Genomic DNA, 20,179 nt, shown 5'->3' with positions numbered 1-20,179 from the left:
AATTTTTCATTAAAAAAGATGTTATAGGGATGATGTGAAAAATGAGGGACGGGAAAGAAAAAAATAAAACATTTTAAGTTAAATTATAATCTTTTTATAATATAAACAATATAAGTGATATTATCTTATTATAATATTCGAAAAATTATATAAATATCATTTGTCTATTAAAACTAAATTAGGAAAAATGGTTTTTTAAAATTTAAAGTATAAGGTTTCTATCCATGTGTGGGAAATAGCCAGTGGGTATAAGTTTGTAACTGGGTAATTTTGCTACTTTTTTAAATATATAGTCCTTAGGGTTATTATCGAAAAACATAAGGCGGTTTTCACATTGGAAGCCCTCTAGGAAGCTCCCCCCTTTTTGCCTCAAAATCGATTACTAAAGTACCTTCGATCTTCAAAACCCACTGAACCGGTTTAGACTCGCTGAGTAAGTCAATCCTTTCGCGAGATGGAGAACGGGCACCAATCCTTTGACTTCAAAGAAGAGGACGAGTTGACTGAATATGCAGCTGGTAATTTTGTGACGAAGTATCATAACCCTAATCATGATAATTATGGGGTTTTGAAGTACGATTTACTTGAATGCGGTGAGTTTCTTTTTTTGGTGCTCTGATCGGTTAGTGAAAACGCAGAGGATTTTTTTAATTGTTAATATTTTTACCGTTTTCCCTGTCTATTTGGTTTTGAGAAACCCCGGGAAAATATGGGATGGTGATGTTTTACGCTTTTGCTGTTTTTGTAGAAATAAATAATTACATTTTCCTTACTCCTGCGAAGTTTTAATTAAAAAATGAGATTATATGTTTTTAATTCGTGTTAGATGTTTAAGTTTGAATCTCTAATTTGGAAATTGTTACTGCTCAATTGTTAAGAAGTAAAAAGTAGGAACACAATGTGTGTTGGACTACTGTTTACCCAGTTTAATAAGAGTTCTATAAAGCTCAGAAGAATGATAAATAGCTGTGTTACCTTATTGTATGTGAATCAGTCGATTAAGCCTTGATTTGGCTTTGACAAACTATATTTCCTGGGCAAATTATGTCTGAATGCTGAATTCTTGTTTGCCTACTTATAATTTCATGTTCATGGTAGTACCTTTTGCTAAGCTTTGATTAACATTCATGGCTGTCTTTCCTGGAAAAGGATCTAAAGTGTTAACTTTTCAATATAAGTGTGTTCAAGTCCAAGATGGCCTATCCTTTGAGAAGTTGGAAATTATTACCTGAGGGGTTAATCAAGTGGTGAGGTATGCCGGTTGCTCTCATGAGGTTTGGTGGTTCTTTTCTCAGCTTACCTAAGTAGCAAGAAACCAATCCCAGTTTCTCACTTCACTTCATTGCACTGGTTTTAAAGAATTTTAGGTTATTAAAAAATACAGATAAATCAAAGAGTGAAAAAGATGGTTTCTTGACATGTCAATTTATCTGATCATCTTTGTGCTATTTTGTTTTAGGTTTTGATGGGCAGTTTTGATCGTGCTTACTTTCTGTGTTTGTTATTTATGGTTTAGAAAGGATCATACAATAATGTTACAAATGCCATTCTATGCTAATAATTGTGTTAATTTCCAGTTGCCCCAGGAACCGATGTTCAGAAACAAGGAATTGGCGGTGTGCTTTGTGTAAATGTTGATGCTGTTGACTCTGATCCTAGCTGTGACAATGGAAATACATATACCTCCATGGATACAGATAGAGAGGATTTTGTTAACAGAGCTACCTTAGTGAATTCTACAAGTTGTGAAGAAAACCCTTCTTTCAGAAAGGATAATTGTGGGACTGAAATTTTCTCTTGTGAGATGGTCTCTGGAGATTCATTCCATCGGGAACCTTTACCTGGGAAAAGCCATTTCAATTGTGGCTATTCAGATTCTCCATCAAATGTATTTTGATTTTGATATATCTCCTCATATATGTTCTGACTATGGATAATGATATCTAGGTTATGCTTACATTGTTTTTTATTTGTACAGGGTGAACCAGTTGCTGTGAATTCTGATGTGGAAGGAAGTATGGATGAGGGTTCTCCTTTGAGTCCTTTTTCTGATACTATGGAAGAAAATGGTATAATTTCTAATTTGGATATCTTGTATAATCATTTACGATATATTATGGTGTGATCCTTTAATGTTCTAAAGACAGCTTGTTGCATAACTTCAGCTGCTTTAAATGGTCATGTGTCAGATCATTGCCTTGATGATATGGAAATGGTAATTCTCTTTTCTTCTTGATAAACTATTCAAGTGTTTAGTGCATTTTTTATCAAACAGACATTTTTTTACCTGTTAAATGTATTAAATTTCTTGTTGATCTGAATTTGGATCTCCATTTTGGTGTGCTTAATATCTTTGGCATCTTAGATGTCTTGTTATCTCTTTTAACTGCTGTGGGTAGACATTGTTTTGTGTGTATTGTTATTATTTCTAACATTTGTTCACATTTTCTCTATGCTGTCAATGTATCTCTCATTGTTTCTATAAAAGATTCTATTGTCAGTTTAGTAATGAATTTGAAATTTTCGGTTTCCTTTATGATTAATCTATATGCATGTTGGCTTAATCAATGATAGAAAGTTTCACTCCCAATAGGAATAAAACATATATTTTGCAGTAAGTGAACCTGCTGCTATCTACCCATAAGTGAACTGTGGGACATATTTTTTTTATTAATGATGTCACATTTTTTATTACTGTCAAAACATTGCCAGAACCTAGAAATGCCTTTGAAACCTGATGGTATATTCCTTCTCTGCAATTTGCAGGATGACACGAACATGACAGTTGTTATATGTCCTGATTATGTTGTGTATCGGGATGATCTTTGTTCGGTGTGCCATATAACTTTCTCTTGCACTGGTATTAAAATCAAGAATTCAACTGCAAGTGAAAATCAAGGAAGGTATAGTTGGGGAATTGATGATATTGTAGATATTGAGTGTCAGTGGTTTCAAAAGGTGAGATTATGCATTCAAGTGTCTCTTGGTTTGTGCATATGCTTTTCCTTAAAGATTTATGGTTTCTTGTGTGGACATCATGTAGGTTGCGTCAGTTGTGGTTAAGCTTCACTTACTATCTAAGAATTCAATCCAAGATGATGATGATTCAAAGGGAACTTCAGGTCTGTGTTCTTGGGAAATTTAGTGCTCATGTTTTCGTGAAGTCCATTGTGTTTGTTTCTATGTTTTTTTGTTTCCTGGTGTGGGAGATGGTGACAATTTATTGCCAGGATTATCAAAAACATCTTAAATTATTGCAACTTTGTTGATCCCTTTGAATTTTTTTATCTTGTTCTACTTTTCCTCAAGTTGTTATCCATATTGGATTCTCTTTTTTTTTTTTTTTAATCACATCAAGTAATTTTGTTTTGCAATTTTTGCTATAATTTGATTAAAAGTAGAATGTTCTCTGCATCTTTTAATTGAGTCTTTATACAATTGTATGGAAGTTCAAACACTTTTCTTATTATTTCTCCTTTCTAAATTGATTCAGGCATTGAGGAGTTGAAGTTTGCAGTTATTGAGCAGAACTGGTCTGAGAAACAGGAAAAAATCACCTCATTAAACGATAAATACAGGGCTGTATGGAACATTGTGTTTGAGTAAGTTAAATTAATTTTATTATAGTTTTGTTTTTTATATTTATTTTTAAATTAATATTGTTCCTTGTTCTGGGAAGATAAGCAATATATGTTCGAGTTGCCTGCTTGTTAAAGTGGTGTCTAAAGCTGTTTAGTATTTTTACTTCTTTGTGTTTGACATTATCCTTCTACGCCTTGTGGCAATGTATGCCATAATTTTTTGATGTTTCGGTGTAACTTTGTGTGGGTGTATGATGATAATTGATGTATATTAAGGTCCTTGTACCTTCTGTCTTAATAATGATATGCCCATGATTCTATAAAGTTTAATTGCTTGGTTGATGAAATTTTAAAAATTGCGTAAATAGATCAAGATTGTGCATATAACGAAATGTTTGGTTGTTGCAGTATTTCAAATTTTATTTTGCATAAGCCAAATATTTCGGATTTAGCCCATTGCTCGTTGCTATTTGAGATATTTTGTTTAAAATTTGTCTGCTTGATGGCATATAGATTTTATGGTGAAATTTTAACATTTTTTTACTTTTCAAGTATTGTCTTGAACCGAAAGCATGAATTAGCTGTGCATTGAAAGATCTTTAGGTGTTATCTTCTATTTTTTAAAATCTCTTTTAACTTTTATTGTGTTTATTCAATTTAAACATAACTCTTCATTAACTTGCAGCGGTCTTGCGGAAACGAATGGAAATGATGTCTTTGAACGGAGGCAATATTTTCCCAAGTGAGTGAAAGCTAACTGTTCCCTTCTATTTAATCGCATTTGTAGATATAAAGCTTTATTTGATGGACTGGCCTTTTTGCAGTGATGTTAGATGATTTGTTTACCCTGTTGTCTTTCATTTGCTTCTTTGATACCTTCTCTCATAATTTTTCTTATATATTCCCTCGTTCTTTTCATGAGTCAGATACAAATGAGATCTGTAACATTTTGATGCTCCATCCCTCTAATAGATTTTTTTTCTTGTAGTTCAACTGATAATTGGGAATGGCTTTATTGTGTGATGTAAATATGTTTTTGCTTGTGGGATGAGTGAATGAGGGCTTGTTTCTGGAGAAAAGCCAGAATCAACTTTCTGTATGGACTGTTAAAAACTAGATTTAACTTTGTCATGAAAAATTTTTACAAGTGACATCTTACAGTTTTGGTGAATCATTGATCTTCCTTATGATATATTACATGAAACTTGTGAAGGAATTGAAACTCGGTGATTAACATTCATATTTATTAGGGGTGTTTTGGTAGCACTTAATGGTGTCTAATTGAATAAATGTTCAAGCGAATCGTGTTACAGTTTTGATGAGCCTTTTGAAGATGTAATCTATCCAAAAGGGGATTCAGATGCAGTTTCAATTAGCAAGAGAGACGTTGATCTCTTACAACCAGAAACATTCATCAATGATACAATCATTGACTTTTATATCAAGTAAGTTTATTTTTGTAAATTTAATGTTTTCATTAATTGTGACCTATCATTTTCACTGTAGGATTTTGATCTTCAAAGTCTCTCTTGTTGACTTTATGTTATTTATTTTATTCTTGTATCCACTAGCTTATGATTCTAAATCAGAAACATAAAAAGAAGAATGTGCATTACTGTGACATTTTAAAGAAATTCTTGCATTTGCTTTGATTGTAAATTAGGTTTTGACATTGAATTTCCTTTTACATATTTATTTAAGGAAAAAAGTTAGTTTGAAAATATAATTGGTTGGCAGGTATTTGAAGAATCAGATTCAAGCTGAGGAAAAGCATAGATTTCATTTTTTTAACAGCTTTTTCTTTCGAAAGCTTGCGGATTTGGACAAAGATCCATCCAGTATTTCTGATGGCAAGGCTGCTTTTCTACGTGTTCATAAGTGGACAAGAAAAGTAGACGTATTTGGAAAAGATTACATTTTTATTCCTGTAAACTTCAAGTAAGAAATCAGTTTTAAAATTCTGTTTCTTTTCAGAGACTTTCTGTATTAACTTAGGCCCTGATGAATTGTATATGCATGTGATGATAGTTTACACTGGAGTTTACTAATCATATGTCATCTTGGTGAAGTGGCCACTTTTAGAGGTAAGTCTTGCTGGAATCAATGATGCCCTTTGGGAAATCTCCCTTGTTCATGTACTTTTGTCTCTTTCCAGATGAAGACATGGACAACTCAGAGAAGGTACCATGTATTCTGCATATGGATTCTATAAAAGGAACTCACGCAGGTCTCAAAAATCTTGTTCAAAGGTATCCTTCGGCTTTTAGTTCGTGTTATGTATAAATATCTTTCTAAATTATAGTGTTTCGTTTTGTTGATAAACATTTTTTCTCTCTGTCATATCCCTTTTCATCACTCTGTTTTACCGTGTGAAAGGGGCTTTTAAGTGTTAAAATGTGTATACTTGGCAAAGGTTTCAGTGTCTTCTTTAATCTTTGCTTGTTCAACTTGTGGTGGGAATTTTTTTATATGAAATTCTTTATCATGTGATGTACAGTTCAGTATCATTAACTGTTATTCTGTGGTAAAGGGAGTGAGCATTTTGTTTTTACTTCCTCTTGAAATATATTGTACTGTTATTGCTTGGTAGTTAGACCATACTCCATTAATTCTCAATGAGTACCATTAGTGTGCAATGTCTTCAGTAAAAGCTCATCTGTTTTAATACATCATTGGAAATTACACCTTTAAGTTTGTTGACATGCACTTTTATATGTTGAAATTACAGTTACCTATGGGAGGAGTGGAAAGTGAGACACAAAGACACATCGGAAGATATTTCTTCAAAATTCTTGAATATGCGGTTTGTCCAACTTGAGGTATTGCTATTGTTTTTACAATTTTAAGCTGTTGCATAATGGAGTCATAAAAACAAAAAGATTGCCTTAAAAACTACTTTTAGGTTGGTAAATAGTGAAGTAATAAAGTGGAAAAGGTTGATTTCACTGGTTATGTCTATATTTTTGCTGATTATTTACTTAATATTGGTTTATAACCTAATAGCCTCTGTGTGTGTGGATCTGGTGGGTGTTTATTGTTGTTCTGACAATTTAAGTCTTGTTCTTTATCAGCTGCCACAGCAAGAAAATTCATTTGATTGTGGCCTGTTCTTGCTGCACTATCTTGAGCTCTTTCTTGCTGAAGCTCCTGTTAATTTCAGCCCATTCAAATTAACCAAGTTTTCTAACTTTGTAAGTGGTCTGTCTAATGTTAACTTTCCACTCTTGTCTTATAGACTGTTCTGTCATTTGTTTAATCTTTTAGGTGGTTAACCACATATATCATGACTTGTATTTTCCAGCTTAATGTTGATTGGTTTCCACCCTCCGAGGCTTCTCTTAAACGTACTCTTATACAGAAATTGATATTTGAACTTCTTGAAAATCGCTCTCGGGAAGTGACATCAGATGTTTGTCATAATGAACACCAATCCTCTAGATTTCCCAAAAACAGTGAGAATGAAACAGGTGGGGATTATGTATCAGAAAGATGCTGTTCTTCAATAGCTCAACATGGAAATTTATCAAATTCACAGACTAGTCGGGGCATTGAAATCACTCTATTGGGAGCAGCTTCTGCAAGGAATTTGCAGTGTGTTAACGATTCTGGCATGGTTCTCAGGGAGTTTTTTGAGCCTGGAGCTACTGCAGGAGCATTACTCACACAGTTTCAATCTTTTGGCCAGCCATCTTCTTATTACCCTCTCAATGGTGCTATATCAGCAAAAGAGGTACTAATTTTTCTTCATCATTGTTGTGTTATTCTTTTCATTTACAAGATGATTGTGAGTGTGATTATGATAATTATTAATTAGGACTTTGGCTGTTGATCTTATGCTACTACTGAAATATAAAATTAAATAGAATTTTTTGCCGGTAACACTTAACAGGTTAAAACAGTTCCTTAATACATTTTTTTCCTTGCAGAGGCTTATTTTATAGCCTGTTTGGTATTTAGGGATCTTACTGTTACAAGATCCACAGAAGTTGACTGGATTATCCGCACATTAAATGCTTTTTTCCTTGTTTCGTGTAATTTACAGCAGGATGATGTAGAAACAGGTGAGGATTTTGGGTATTTGCCTTCTGGGGAAAATAGTTTTCAGCAAATAGCTGAACTCACTGCTCAAGCTAGTACCATCCCGTATCCATCTAGAGGTTTTGGTACAGAGGTTTCATGGAACCAGGAGATCCCCATGCAAGGAGAGCAAGATGTTGACTCATCCCCAGAGACATCATTGTGTGCTTCCGATGACTCAGAAGATGTGGGGATAATTGAACATAATCCGCTTCCAGAGGATGCCAGTCAAAGTCTTGTAGAGAGAACAGATCAACGCAGATCCATATCTCTGAATATTGGTTATTTGACCGGAGGCCTGGCTTCTGTCTCTGGCGCAATGCTGCAGACATCGACAATTGAAGGTTCTCCAGAGCCTGATAAAACACTTGATAGTATATTAAATATAGGCCCTTCCTCCGGCGAGAAATTCCGACTACCTCAATGCCTGAGGACACTAATTCAGTTGAAAACAGGTTGCATCAAGAGTCTGAAATGGATGAAAATAGAGAGTTTGCAAGTGATGAAGTGGAAGTTATTGATGATGAAATTCTTGCAGTATCATATGGAGAGCAACCTGCAAAAAGGCCACGGCTCTCTTCTATTGAGGAGGAAGGAGTCGTCACCGGAGGCTTGTCGAAAGATCTCCATTTGTGACACGTGTAGATGGCTTTTGTCTTTCTCACCACCTTTTACCTTAACATAAGAAATTCATGTGAATAGTGGACTGGTAGCTCTGTTGTCTGCATTAGCGCAGAATGAGCTATTGGGGAGTAGGGAGATTGCTTCAGTACAGCAGTTTTTTTGTTATGATTAACATGAAATCATTTAAGTCGTGTCTGTCAATCTTAATTGAAAAAATATATAATTATAGAGTATATTTTATTATATAAATTAATATTAAAAATAAATTAATATTTCATTATATAAAATGATATATTATATGTATAATTAATTGTGTATTTACAAATTATGCACACCATCAAATTTTATTCGAAGTCTAGTATCGAACAAGTATCATCAACATTTCATTGGAAAGCTTACAAAACTATGATGATAGTCAAATTATATATTGTATTACATATCAAAATTTAATGTTTGATACTATGTACTGAATATTATTTCGTATAGTATGATATGATAAAAAAATAAAAAATTTAATTAATACGATATTATTTTAAAATTTTTTTAATGTATTTATATTATATTATTATTTTTTTAAAAAAATATGTTAATTTATATTGGTAATATATATCGTATTATAAGTTATATTTATTATATCGTATTAATTTAATATATTTTATGATATATATCGTTTTTTATCTATATCATATTGTATCGTAAGATATGTGTGATATATCGTGTTTCGTACTAGTACTAAAACAAAAAAAGTTTAAAAGAAAATTTGATAAATCCAAAATAAATTTGAATAATTGAGAAATTATGTATATATATTTTAAATTTATCTATAAATAATATGTATCACATTTTAATGTTTTTAAATTAAAAAAATAATATTTAATTATATTATAATATATTATTTATATATTTATTTTATATATCTAAAATATATGAATACTTAGTATCGTAAGTATGTGATGGAGCACTCACACTCGTTGAATTTTTATTTTTAACAATTTCTAATTAAAAAATAATTATTATTTACGCTTAATTTGGGTTGTCTTCTCCATTTCTGTTTTGACACAACAATGAAACTCTTGTACCATTACCAGAATCAATCTCAGAGAATGGCTTTCCTTGGACTGTTGGTCATCCTTTTCCCCATTTTTCTTCCTAATTTGTTTGGCCCCTTAGGTCGTGCCTCTCCTTCTATCTTCTCTGTACGTCTCTCAACATTTCTCCTTTCATTTCACTTGCACCTTTTTTCTTTTCCGTTTCTAATCATCTAATACTCGCATTTGCAGGAGTGGAACGCGCCAAAACCCAGACACTTGTCTCTGCTAAAGGGAGCTTTACGTAGACAATTTGTATGCCCTATTTTTTTTTAATTTATTCGTTATTTCCATTTACTATCATAAAATCTGAAATTTTAACTTTTTCAGTCATTTAAACGACAATCTGAAGTCTGGTCTCCATTACCCAATCAAGACTGGAAACCTTGTGTTGAATCCACAACTACACCTCGTGAGTATTAGTTACTTGGATCTCATCTTGATATGTTTTTTTTTTTTTTTTTTTGAAACTAGTAATTGATAATTGTCTTCTGCAGCATTGCCTAAAAAGTCTCAAGGTTATATTCAAGTATTTCTTGATGGTGGATTAAATCAGCAAAGAATGGGGGTTAGTAATCATACAATTGCATCGTTTCCATTAAGTTTATGTTTACTTTTTCTTTTTCCTCTTTTTTATTTTTTTCAATGGAGCAATTTTGCACGTATTGATTAATTTTACTAATTTAGTTATAACAGATGAAGATGATAATTCAATACAAAGATAGTGATATAATGTTGGAATTGTGCTAAGTGTCAACCACTTTATATAAAACAGTTTGTATAACTGGTTTATGGATGTTGTGCTATTATTATGATTATTGTTTCTTATTAGAATGATTTTCTAGCTGTTTGCTTCAATCAGAGTGCTTGCGTTGTTGACTTATTTTTTTGCTTACTATCAAGATATGCGATGCGGTTGCTGTTGCCAAAATATTAAATGCAACCCTGGTGATCCCACACCTCGAAGTGAATCCAGTTTGGCAAGATTCAAGGTATTTAATGAGTAAGCTATCTTGGCAACTCATGTTACATTCTAGCTTCTTACATAAAGGGGTTACATTTATAATTCAATTATGTTTGTTTCGGCAGCTCATTTGCTGACATATTTGATGTGGAACACTTTATTTATTCCTTGCGCGATGAAATTTCAATAGTTAAAGAGCTGCCAAGTGAATACTCTTGGAGCTCTCGCGAGTATTATGCTACTGGTATACGAGCCACAAGAATTAAAACTGCACCTGTTCATGCTTCACCTAATTGGTATGTGGAAAGTGTCCTGCCCGTGTTACAGAGGTTGGTGATTTCTTCCAACCCTATTTATTTTGTGGAAATTTGCTGTCTGAATTTTTCAACTGATAAGCTGCCATTGCGTTTTCTCCCATCTATTTCTGGTATTAGCTTCAGGACTTACTACAACGATTTCATGAGATCATACAATTTAAAGTACACCACTATTAAAAAAATATTCTCTTCTTTTATCAACAACAACTACTAGTTTTCTGAAGAACTCTTTTTGGCTTTAATAGAGTAGTTGTTAATATGAATTTAAACAGTTACTTTTCTTCTAAAATTTTCTTAAATTATTATAATGTAGATCTTACCTTGGATGTCTGCTCATGCACTAATGTCCTATAAATGTGCAGAATACATTAATATCATATCCACCTTTTAAAAAAACTTGATCATCAAAGAAGTGATAGTTTGATTTTTGCAGTTATGGCATTGCTGCTATAGCCCCATTCTCTCATCGTTTAGCTTTTGACAACTTGCCAACAGACATCCAACGCCTACGTTGTAAAGTCAACTTTCAAGCATTAGTTTTCGTTCGCCATATTAGGGTGTTGGGAGATATCATTGTTCATCGCCTCCGTCATCCTCCTGCCAAACTTCATACTTCAGGGACTGAGCTCCTTCGGGAGAGAATAGATGATGATGAGGTCACAGGAGCGGGGAAGTTTGTTGTGTTACATCTTCGCTTTGATAAAGTATGAACCTCCTATTTTTCTAAATGAGTTTGTGAACATATCCTGCAGTATTTTTTTTTTTTTACTTTTCAACTTATTTTAAGGTGAATCTTGGACCTTATCATCACTCCAGTTTACGGAAAATGAAATCCTGGGATGTTTGAGTCTAAAAACCCTATCATTGACCATAAACACCTGATATCAGATAATACTGGTTTTGTTATGTGCATACTGCAGTTGTAATCATCTATGGGTCTCAAATGGTAGAAGTTGATGGAATATCAATCACAGCTGTCTAACAGTATGAGGGATTAAATTATTCATTTCTAGGTATGGTTGAATTCAAGCTAAGATCAAGTTTGAATGAAGCCAAGCTCGAGCTCATCTCAAAGGTGTTTGAGCTTGACTCGTTTGAAAGGAGTCGAGCTCGAGTTTGAGCTCAGCTCGGTGCAAAAACAACGTTGTTTTGATGCGTATTAGTCAAAATAACGTCATTCTAGTCAATTCATATCAAATTTTGTAAACTCACGAACTTAACGAACTGAACACCCCTAAAAATTGAGCTTGAAAGAATTGAACTCTTAGACTCGAGCTTGAACAAACTCAATTTAAATAAATTCGACTCAAATCTAACCCTATTTCTAGGTATCACTTAATAAATTTGGTTATGATTTTTTATGTTTGCAATTTGAGCAAATGTATATACATTGTCTCTAACCTAACACTCTGTAGGATATGGCCGCTCATTCAGCTTGTGATTTTGGTGGTGGAAAAGCCGAAAAACTGGCATTGGCCAAATACCGCCAGGTAATTTGGCAGGGCAGAGTCTTAAACGCACAGTTCACTGATGAAGAGTTGAGAAATCAGGGGCGTTGCCCATTAACTCCAGAAGAAATTGGGTTGCTGCTAGCAGCTTTGGGCTTCAACAATAGCACTCGCCTCTATCTTGCTTCACACAAGGTTTTTCTTCTATCACAGTTGAAATTGATGTTTTGTATATTTATCAGAGAGTTGACAATTAGGAGGTCAATGTCCCTGTTGCTACTGGATTTATTTATTTTCTATGAAGAATTTGAGACATGGAATGACAATTTTTTAATTTAGGTTTATGGTGGAGAAGCCAGGATCTCAACTTTACAAAAATTGTTTCCATTAATGGAAGATAAGAAGAGTATTGCCTCTGCAGAGGAACTGGCCATGGTCGATGGCAAGGCTTCTTTGTTGGCAGCTGTTGACTACTATGTAAGCATGCAGAGTGACGTCTTCATTTCTGCTTCTCCAGGCAACATGCACAATGCTTTGGTAAAGAATCTTTTTTCTCAATATGTTTTTAAAGCGTTTATCTCCTTGATTGTGGAGTAATCATTTTAGCATAATCAAGCAATGTGTTTTGATAAGTCTCCTCTGTTATTAGGATACATAATAAATAGTGCATTGCTGTAAATAATGTATCTTCGGGTCAGAGGTGGAGGAAGGAACATGTCTATTCCCAAAGTTGCCTTATTGGGGTCTTTGTGTTCCTTTCTAACTGCAGTGCAATTGCAAACTAGGTTTTTCCATTATTGTATTACAAGCCTAAATTTGTGATTGAGATTGAATTTCTTTTGTTAGGTTGCACACCGAGCTTACTTGAATTTGAAGACCATAAGACCAAATATGACACTATTGGGCAAGCTCTTCCTGAACAAGAGCATGGAATGGTCAGAGTTTCAGCATGCAGTTCTTGGTGGGCATAAAAATAGACAAGGGCAGCTAAGGCTACGAAAAGCGAAACAATCCATATATACGTATCCTGCTCCCGATTGCATGTGTCAAGCTTAATAAAAGTGGTTGAGAAGGCTGCTGCTGTTTTTTTATGAATATGATTATCAAATGCTACTGTTATTTCTGGTTAGCTTATGGTAACAATTTTGGTAACATTGGATATGATCAATGCCTAAATTAATGGAGGAGCTTGTGTTGGGTGATAGATCGAACTCAGTGAAAACAACAGGGCTACTAGTTATGTAAAAGGATAAGTGAAATTTTCTTGTACAAAATTATATGCACACATTTTTAAGTTCATAGATTTTAAATTAATGATAAACTTGTACAATGACATATCATTTATTTATCTAATTATGTATACATAATACTGTATTAACGATGTCTTTCTAAGGATCAACTTTTTTCCATCATTTCTTGACAATTTGTAACGTTGTGACAATTGAAATATCAAATCAATATCCCAAGTAATAAGCCCTATCTGCCCAAATTTTTGTTTCCACAATTATTTAGTGTCAGTCAGTCGATTGATGACATGTACACCCTCTAGCATACCAGCTTTAAAAACACAGCAGCATGCATATTTCTGCACATCAATCGAAAACAGAATCTCTCCATGTTTTATATCCTACTAATCAATTTGATTGGCACCAGGAAGTGGAACTGCCGACATCTGACCATCTTTCTTATCTTTGCCAACAGCAGGAGACCCACTCCCATTGCGGCTGGCAGTCATTTCTTTTGATTCTGCAGACAGGGAAGCTGCTTCCGTTTCATCCTCAATTGGAAGAGTCCTTTTTGAGCCCTCAAGAGCAACCCCAAGAACAATGTTCTCTTCCAAGGGTGGCCTCGCTACTGCAGGTTGTGGTCCAACAGACCTCTCAACATCTTGCTTCGCTGGTGCTGAAAGAATTTCGGCTTTTTCACTGGTAGTATGTGGAGATTTCTCAGATGCTCCCTGATTAATGTCTTCGGAAATTACATCCCCTGTCTTCTTCCCTGCATCTCTAATTGTTTCATTTGGATCTTCCTCATTTTTGTTTTTAATTGAATTATCCTGCCTCACATTCCTAGATTGGAACTTTGTACTGGCATTGGAGGCACCTGTTGATGCTACCGTATCTCCACTGGACTCAAGAATTGACTCTGATCCGGCCTTCGAATCTACCTTGGAGCCAGATGTTGAGGCTGCTTCAACCTTCGCATCTTTTGCCTCATTTTGCACTGGACAACTTGAAGCTTTAGCTTTCTCTTCACCATTGATCTTATAAGCAGGTTCAATGAGAAGAAATGGGCGATCAGTAGCTGCTCTAGAATGCGAGAAAATCGTGTCAGCAAAAGGTGCATTCTCCAAGTCAGCCTCACTGTAAATTTTCTGAAATGTCCGGATGGGAGTGGCCAGTCGAGCTCGATGATGGCTGACAACTCTGAGAAGATCCAGGAGTATTGATTCCTGTTTCAGAGCAATAATAAATCTTTGAGTGGGCTCAACTTCGAGATCCTCACTGACAGAATAAATAACATCATACAGACTGACTCTATGTGAGTGTGGGTATGAGTGGTGTGTCTTATAGTATTACATTTGAAACGTCAAAATCAGATTAATAATGCCACTAAACAGTTGCATAATGTCACAGTGGCGCACCCCCACAAGAAGAATATAATTGATTAACAAAAGCAGATGAGCAGAAAGGAATGGTACATGGACCATTTGGGGTGTCTCACATCTCAGAAAAGAATGAATTGTGTTGGATTACAGCAACACAAACATAATTATGATCATAAATGCCAAGGGTCCGACTGCGCAAGTTTGTCGTAACAATAGGGTCCAATCGTGCAAGTTCGATGTAACATATTTTTCTCTCTGTAAAATCTTACTTCACATTTACAGCATGCAATTGCACAGCATCTATTAGTAGCTTATCGTACCTTAACACAGAGGTACTCTTCAAAGCGTGAAGTTTTCACAAAGCAAGATACCAGAACCTGTAAAATTATGGACCAGTGAACAAACATCATGACCTTCGAAAAAAGGCAATTATCATAACTAATAAGGAGAGAAATCATGATACTGAAACAGTCATTACACTCTTATCTACATTTCGCAATTTTAAAAAAAATTGTTAAAATGAAAGCTAAGGTAAACCCAAATTATTGGTTGAGGCCAACAAGGAGTCTGGATAGAAATCCACATGAAGCACTAAGCACTTAATTAATTCAACACTGAAGAAAAATGGACTCAAAAACTCTTTAGAGATCTTTTTTCTACTCTGATAATCTAACTTCTAGTTTTCATAAATTAGAAGCAACTCAATTTGCACAAATAAGACAAGGCCAAAATAAATTATGAAAATCTTTTCAAAAGCCATCTTGTACATATAGCATCAGAAAATTGGGAAGAAATTTCAAATTTCAGATAGCAGAAGAATAGAGCATCTTAACCTAATATTAATTTAATCCAAAAGAATTTAAACCAATCCAAATTTTTTTTCAATAATTTTTATTGTATTGAAACAAAAATAAATCCTATAAGAATAAGAATATATATAATAAGCCTTTACCATCAGAGCCTGATTTTCTGGGTTTACATTTTCCAAGAAAACTCTTCTGTGCAACTTTTGCTGCTCTACTTGAGGATTTTTGGCCAAAACTTTGCGCATGTCAGCTACAATATTCTAAAGAAACAGGGAAATCCAAGTTCTTATAAGATCAAAATGAACCAACAAAACGTTCTAACAAGATGAACTAAAATTGCTTCTCACATTAACTTTTTGGACATCCAAGTGACTGATAGCAAGGTGGGTCTTGATGCGCCAATGACTCTTCTGACTAAGATTCCTCACCACACTAACAGTGAACTTGTGATTTGGAATGTGAACAGCTTCACGATCATCTCCTCTTATAATTGTGGGTGACCACCAACCCACATGCTGGTACAATATAAGATCATAATTCAAAGAAAATGATAAACTTTAGATCAAGTACAACAATTACTTTTCTGATTTGTTCAGCAAAAAGAACCAAAACTTGCACTCCCACTCATGTCCAGATGCAGGCAAACCAGCATGAGATATACATTATTTGTTCTCTTCCTAACAAGAAGCTCTGACTCCTAGGTACTGAAAACAGAAACTAAAACAAACCTCAACAGTGCCAGAAACTTCATAGCCTTCAATCTTTGTTTGGATCCATTCATTGACAACAAATGGCCGTGTTGTGTGGATCATTACACTCGAAAGGAAGTTTGTAAAAATCTGAATGCATCAAACAAATGAAATCAAGCCAAAGGAATATTAAGGACAATCCAAAACATAATAAGAATAAAAAAGTTCTAGAGCATTCAACTGACATCCCCAGAACAAAACTGAGCTTACCTCACGACCAGCAAGTGTGAGCAATACCGTACCAAGACCTCCAGCAGTAAGCCACTTCTGAGTAGAGAAACCAAGCAACTCCATGAACAAGGATACAGCAGCAACCCATACCGCAGAATAAACAGCTTTCCCAGCAAAATTGAAGCCCATCTGCCACAGCAAGAAACAACTGTGTTACAGACAATATTTGTTTAGTTTCACTCTACTGGTACTCTCAATATAGCTTACTTATAGTGTTATAACTCTTTGGTCAAATTCATTGAAAATAAGTTGGAAGAAAAACCATGACACCAAAGTTACCAACGCAGATCATATTGGCAATTATAGAAATCTACTGAAAACTACCAACTTACCAAATTTGTCAAAATAACACAATTTTTAAAGTGCCATGTTGAATTTCAAAAGGAATAGCTATTGTAAGTGCAAAAGCACCAGGCACGGATATGCAGCATAATCAAAGATTGATAAGATATTCATCACAACAGATTTTAGAAAATACACAATTACACAGCAATTATCTTAAGAAAGTGAGAAAGACAAGATGAAAAATTGATGAAGGTTCCAAACAGGAAAAGTAAAAGGAACTTACATTTCTTGCTTCACTGGAATCAGAACCATTTTTCTCCATAAAGAATTTTTGTGCCTGCTGGATAAAGCTGCAAACAGACGTATATTACAAATAGAATTTTTTTATATGAATATTACAAAACAGTTGAAAACCCCAGAGCAGTTCAACATTAAAACTAAGCAGGCAATCAAAAAACTGCAATCAATCATATTTAAGAGAAAAGTGAAGAGTAATTCATTTTTGTAACCAATAGAATTCATTATTTGAAACAGAGTACCTTAGTTGATTGCTAAACACAATTTCCAGCTCCTTAAAGCAATGAATTTGTGGTGAACACAATTACCTTGATAAACAATAGGCAAATGCCAGCACTGTTGATAATGATCGTACAAAATTCAAAACCCGTTGCTTTACAGCCTGGCTTGCTTCTGAAGGTAAAACGACTGGATCTAACGCCCTGAAATAAACTCTCCCATCAGTACTAATATAATGCCTTGCAGGACAAAATCATTAACTATAGTTCTTAGCACTGCCGAGGGCACCTGCAGACAAGTGTTGCTCCAGTCCATAGCAGCAATGGTTGAAGATATGAGGTCAGAACATAGTTTGTACTACTTTTCTTCCAACTACTATCAGTCCTCTGCACAAAATGCCATTAAAGGAGCAAAACAAACCACTCAGGATTTCGCCAGCATGGACGGGAAAGACAAGTAGTGAAATGAAACAATAATTACATTGAGGAATATAACCCTGCCCAGACGCATGAGTGGCACAATACCCCATGCTGCAAAAGCAATAATTCCAGCTGCTTGGATGAGCTGAAGTACGACAGGGTTTCCGCGTAATGTATCATATGACCTGAAAAGTCAAAGTGAATTATCTTTCAAATTGAGTATTCACTAGCATGAAGAAAAAGTATATTCAAAGCAATGAAACAAGAATAGAATTAACTTTTCAGCAATAAATTGTTTGCATGTGTTATCATAGTTTAAATTGAGCAAACACCAGCCAAATAATGGGTGTAAAGTATAAACAAGAAAAGGGAGAAACTCTAGAAAGTTTAAACAAAAATTACTTTGTCAAAATCACAGCAGCAGATTTCAGAACAGGAATCTCATTTCCTCCACCTGGTACCAAAACAGATCGGCACAGAAAAACATCACCCCTGGAAGATACAGGATTTATTGGTCCACACACCCTGCTTAGAAGATAAAGACTCCAAGCATCCTGTTGCTGAAGAGAAACAAACAGTAATTTTTTAGGGCTCCGACTCTATCAATCTATAACAAGGGCATGAATGCATTAATATGCCGACACGCTAAAACCTTTAAACAAACAAATTGAAGTGAAGATATTTGAGACCAAGCTACAAGGAAAAATCATTCACTCACAATGACCGTCATTTCAATAACAGCAACTGAAATAACATAAAAAGGTTCAAAAACAAAAGAATTGAAAAAATATATGCATTAAAATTCCTTGTATATCCAAAGAAAGCATACCATAACACGTGATGAAAGATTGATATGAACCATATGTAATCGTTCCTTTCCTGTTACACCCTATTAAGATGAAGCCAATAAAGCACAAGAACTGAGATATAATCTGGCAGTATAAACTTTGGAAAGAATCTCTTATGCAAGAGCGTAAAGTTCAGAAATAAATAAATACTTACAGCATGAACATTACAGCATCCAAGATTTCCGTAATATTTTAAACGGGGAGACAATTGCATAGAACTGGTACACGTCATTTTTACAGAGGAATGCAATTACCATTAATGGCACAATATCATAACACAGTTCAGTCTTGCTTCCTCTTCGTGACCCACTAATGTATCTAAGGAAAATGAGTGAAGAGATGAAATGAGCTAGAGGTTACAAAGCATGTATGAAACTTGTCAAAGCATTTCTTAGTAAAATGCTTCAATTTTTCCAATTACATCACCAGCTTAAGAACACATCTTTCTCTTTGAAAAACAAAAGTCAACTTTACAAGGAATTCATTGAGATAAAAAAGCTCACAAACACATCTTAACAAGTCTGCAAAACTCTAAAGCTCACATTTCTCTATAGCTCCTTGAAAAGCAGGAGTTTAAATAAAACTGTACATTTGATTAATTTTTAATAATAAAACAGTGATCAACACATATCTTTAGTTTTACTCCTTATTGATTTGTCAACAACAAACTTTCGGAAAAATAGACATTAAAGAATAAAGGATTTAGAATATAAAGGGAAAAAAGAGAAATGATTTTAGTTCACAAAACCAAAAACCCTATACACAAAATTGCCTTTACATTTTGTCCTCAATTAACAACAAATAAATAACAGTATCATAAACCGTAACTAAAAAAACCAGAAATGATTCAATCACCGTTTCAATATTTTCCACAAAATTTTCTCAACATTCAAAAAGAGAGCAGTAAGATTCTTACTGTGAAATGAAACAGAAGCTAGCCGCCCAATCTTCGCTCTTTCTCTCGCTTCCCCATAAGAAACCGTTCCTTTCTAAGCGAGGCTTTGTTTGAAGATGCTAAAAATTAATCGGCATAACGCTAACTTGCGCGGATGGTCGGTTCTTCTAGATGCTGACGTGGCCCAATCATATTTATAATAGTATGGATGTGGTTAATAATTCTAAATTTTGTGGACCCGCAATTTATTATTTATTTTGCCGTGTGTACTTTCCGTGGCGACTTGTTTCCGGCTAACGTACGCCTCGTGCGTAATTCTCTTCCCTTGTTTCGTCCTCGTCTTTTGACACCTCAGCTCGTGTTGGTGAACAGTGATATTTTCGGTTTTTCCTTATCTTTTAGCGTTGGGTGTATTAAATTTAATAGCGCGTCAAATTTATATCTTTTTTTTATTTTTTTCCCCAAAACTGGGAATTCCTAAACCCTTAACTTCCACTTTTTTTAACTCAAATACTTATTCGTAAATTTATTTTTTTTTAAGTTTTAATTAAGATTAGAGTAAAATTATTATTTATTAAAAAATAATTAAATTTTATTATATTTTTTTCATCATCTTTAAAATCATTTATAATTTATTTAAAAGTTTATTAAATAGTGACTATTTCTTTATCAAATCTTTGAGTAGTTTCTCTTCTCCTTTCTCTATTTTTGTTCATTTTTGTC

The 20,179-nt window shown here is 34.2% G+C and overlaps 3 protein-coding genes across 11 annotated transcripts; 2 read left to right on the top strand and 1 right to left on the bottom strand.

Moving 5' to 3' along the window:
- Window positions 1-349: 349 nt before the first annotated feature.
- On the top strand, window positions 350-8,515 carry LOC123229797 (probable ubiquitin-like-specific protease 2B). 8 transcript variants are annotated; one of them, XM_044655755.1, is made up of 16 exons: window positions 350-593; window positions 1,578-1,888; window positions 1,979-2,069; window positions 2,148-2,215; window positions 2,767-2,958; window positions 3,044-3,122; window positions 3,494-3,602; window positions 4,267-4,323; window positions 4,880-5,026; window positions 5,319-5,519; window positions 5,610-5,665; window positions 5,737-5,830; window positions 6,310-6,400; window positions 6,653-6,772; window positions 6,883-7,311; window positions 7,627-8,515. In XM_044655755.1, exons 1-16 carry the CDS (start codon window positions 455-457, stop codon window positions 8,341-8,343), a joined length of 2,901 nt encoding a protein of 966 aa, XP_044511690.1. In that variant the 5' UTR covers window positions 350-454; the 3' UTR covers window positions 8,344-8,515. The 8 variants fall into 8 exon arrangements, with proteins under 8 accessions (XP_044511690.1, XP_044511694.1, XP_044511697.1 ...); XM_044655759.1 differs by having other exon boundaries at window positions 351-593; window positions 4,895-5,026; XM_044655757.1 differs by having other exon boundaries at window positions 352-593; window positions 1,587-1,888; window positions 7,624-8,515.
- A 760-nt stretch (window positions 8,516-9,275) lies between these two features.
- Window positions 9,276-13,434, top strand: LOC123229394 (O-fucosyltransferase 31). The gene is made up of 10 exons (XM_044655176.1): window positions 9,276-9,478; window positions 9,563-9,625; window positions 9,701-9,782; window positions 9,868-9,938; window positions 10,274-10,362; window positions 10,460-10,663; window positions 11,085-11,355; window positions 12,067-12,294; window positions 12,439-12,636; window positions 12,946-13,434. Exons 1-10 carry the CDS (start codon window positions 9,347-9,349, stop codon window positions 13,153-13,155), a joined length of 1,548 nt encoding a protein of 515 aa, XP_044511111.1. The 5' UTR covers window positions 9,276-9,346; the 3' UTR covers window positions 13,156-13,434.
- On the bottom strand, window positions 13,419-19,625 carry LOC123229393 (mechanosensitive ion channel protein 3, chloroplastic). 2 transcript variants are annotated; one of them, XM_044655174.1, is made up of 14 exons: window positions 19,478-19,625; window positions 18,716-18,879; window positions 18,543-18,602; window positions 18,116-18,273; window positions 17,775-17,898; window positions 17,583-17,680; window positions 17,384-17,497; window positions 17,062-17,128; window positions 16,473-16,622; window positions 16,242-16,352; window positions 15,861-16,028; window positions 15,660-15,773; window positions 15,028-15,084; window positions 13,419-14,551 (listed from the first exon to the last, which is right to left on the bottom strand). In XM_044655174.1, exons 2-14 carry the CDS (start codon window positions 18,791-18,793, stop codon window positions 13,730-13,732), a joined length of 2,121 nt encoding a protein of 706 aa, XP_044511109.1. In that variant the 5' UTR covers window positions 18,794-18,879; window positions 19,478-19,625; the 3' UTR covers window positions 13,419-13,729. The 2 variants fall into 2 exon arrangements, with proteins under 2 accessions (XP_044511109.1, XP_044511110.1); XM_044655175.1 differs by lacking the exon at window positions 18,543-18,602.
- Between the last annotated feature and the right edge of the window lie 554 nt (window positions 19,626-20,179).

This window comes from Mangifera indica, chromosome 11, assembly GCF_011075055.1.
Source record: "Mangifera indica cultivar Alphonso chromosome 11, CATAS_Mindica_2.1, whole genome shotgun sequence".
Classification (NCBI taxonomy): Eukaryota; Viridiplantae; Streptophyta; class Magnoliopsida; order Sapindales; family Anacardiaceae; genus Mangifera; species Mangifera indica.
Note: the sequence above shows the minus strand (reverse complement) of the source record. Positions and strands in the feature narration are given on the sequence as shown.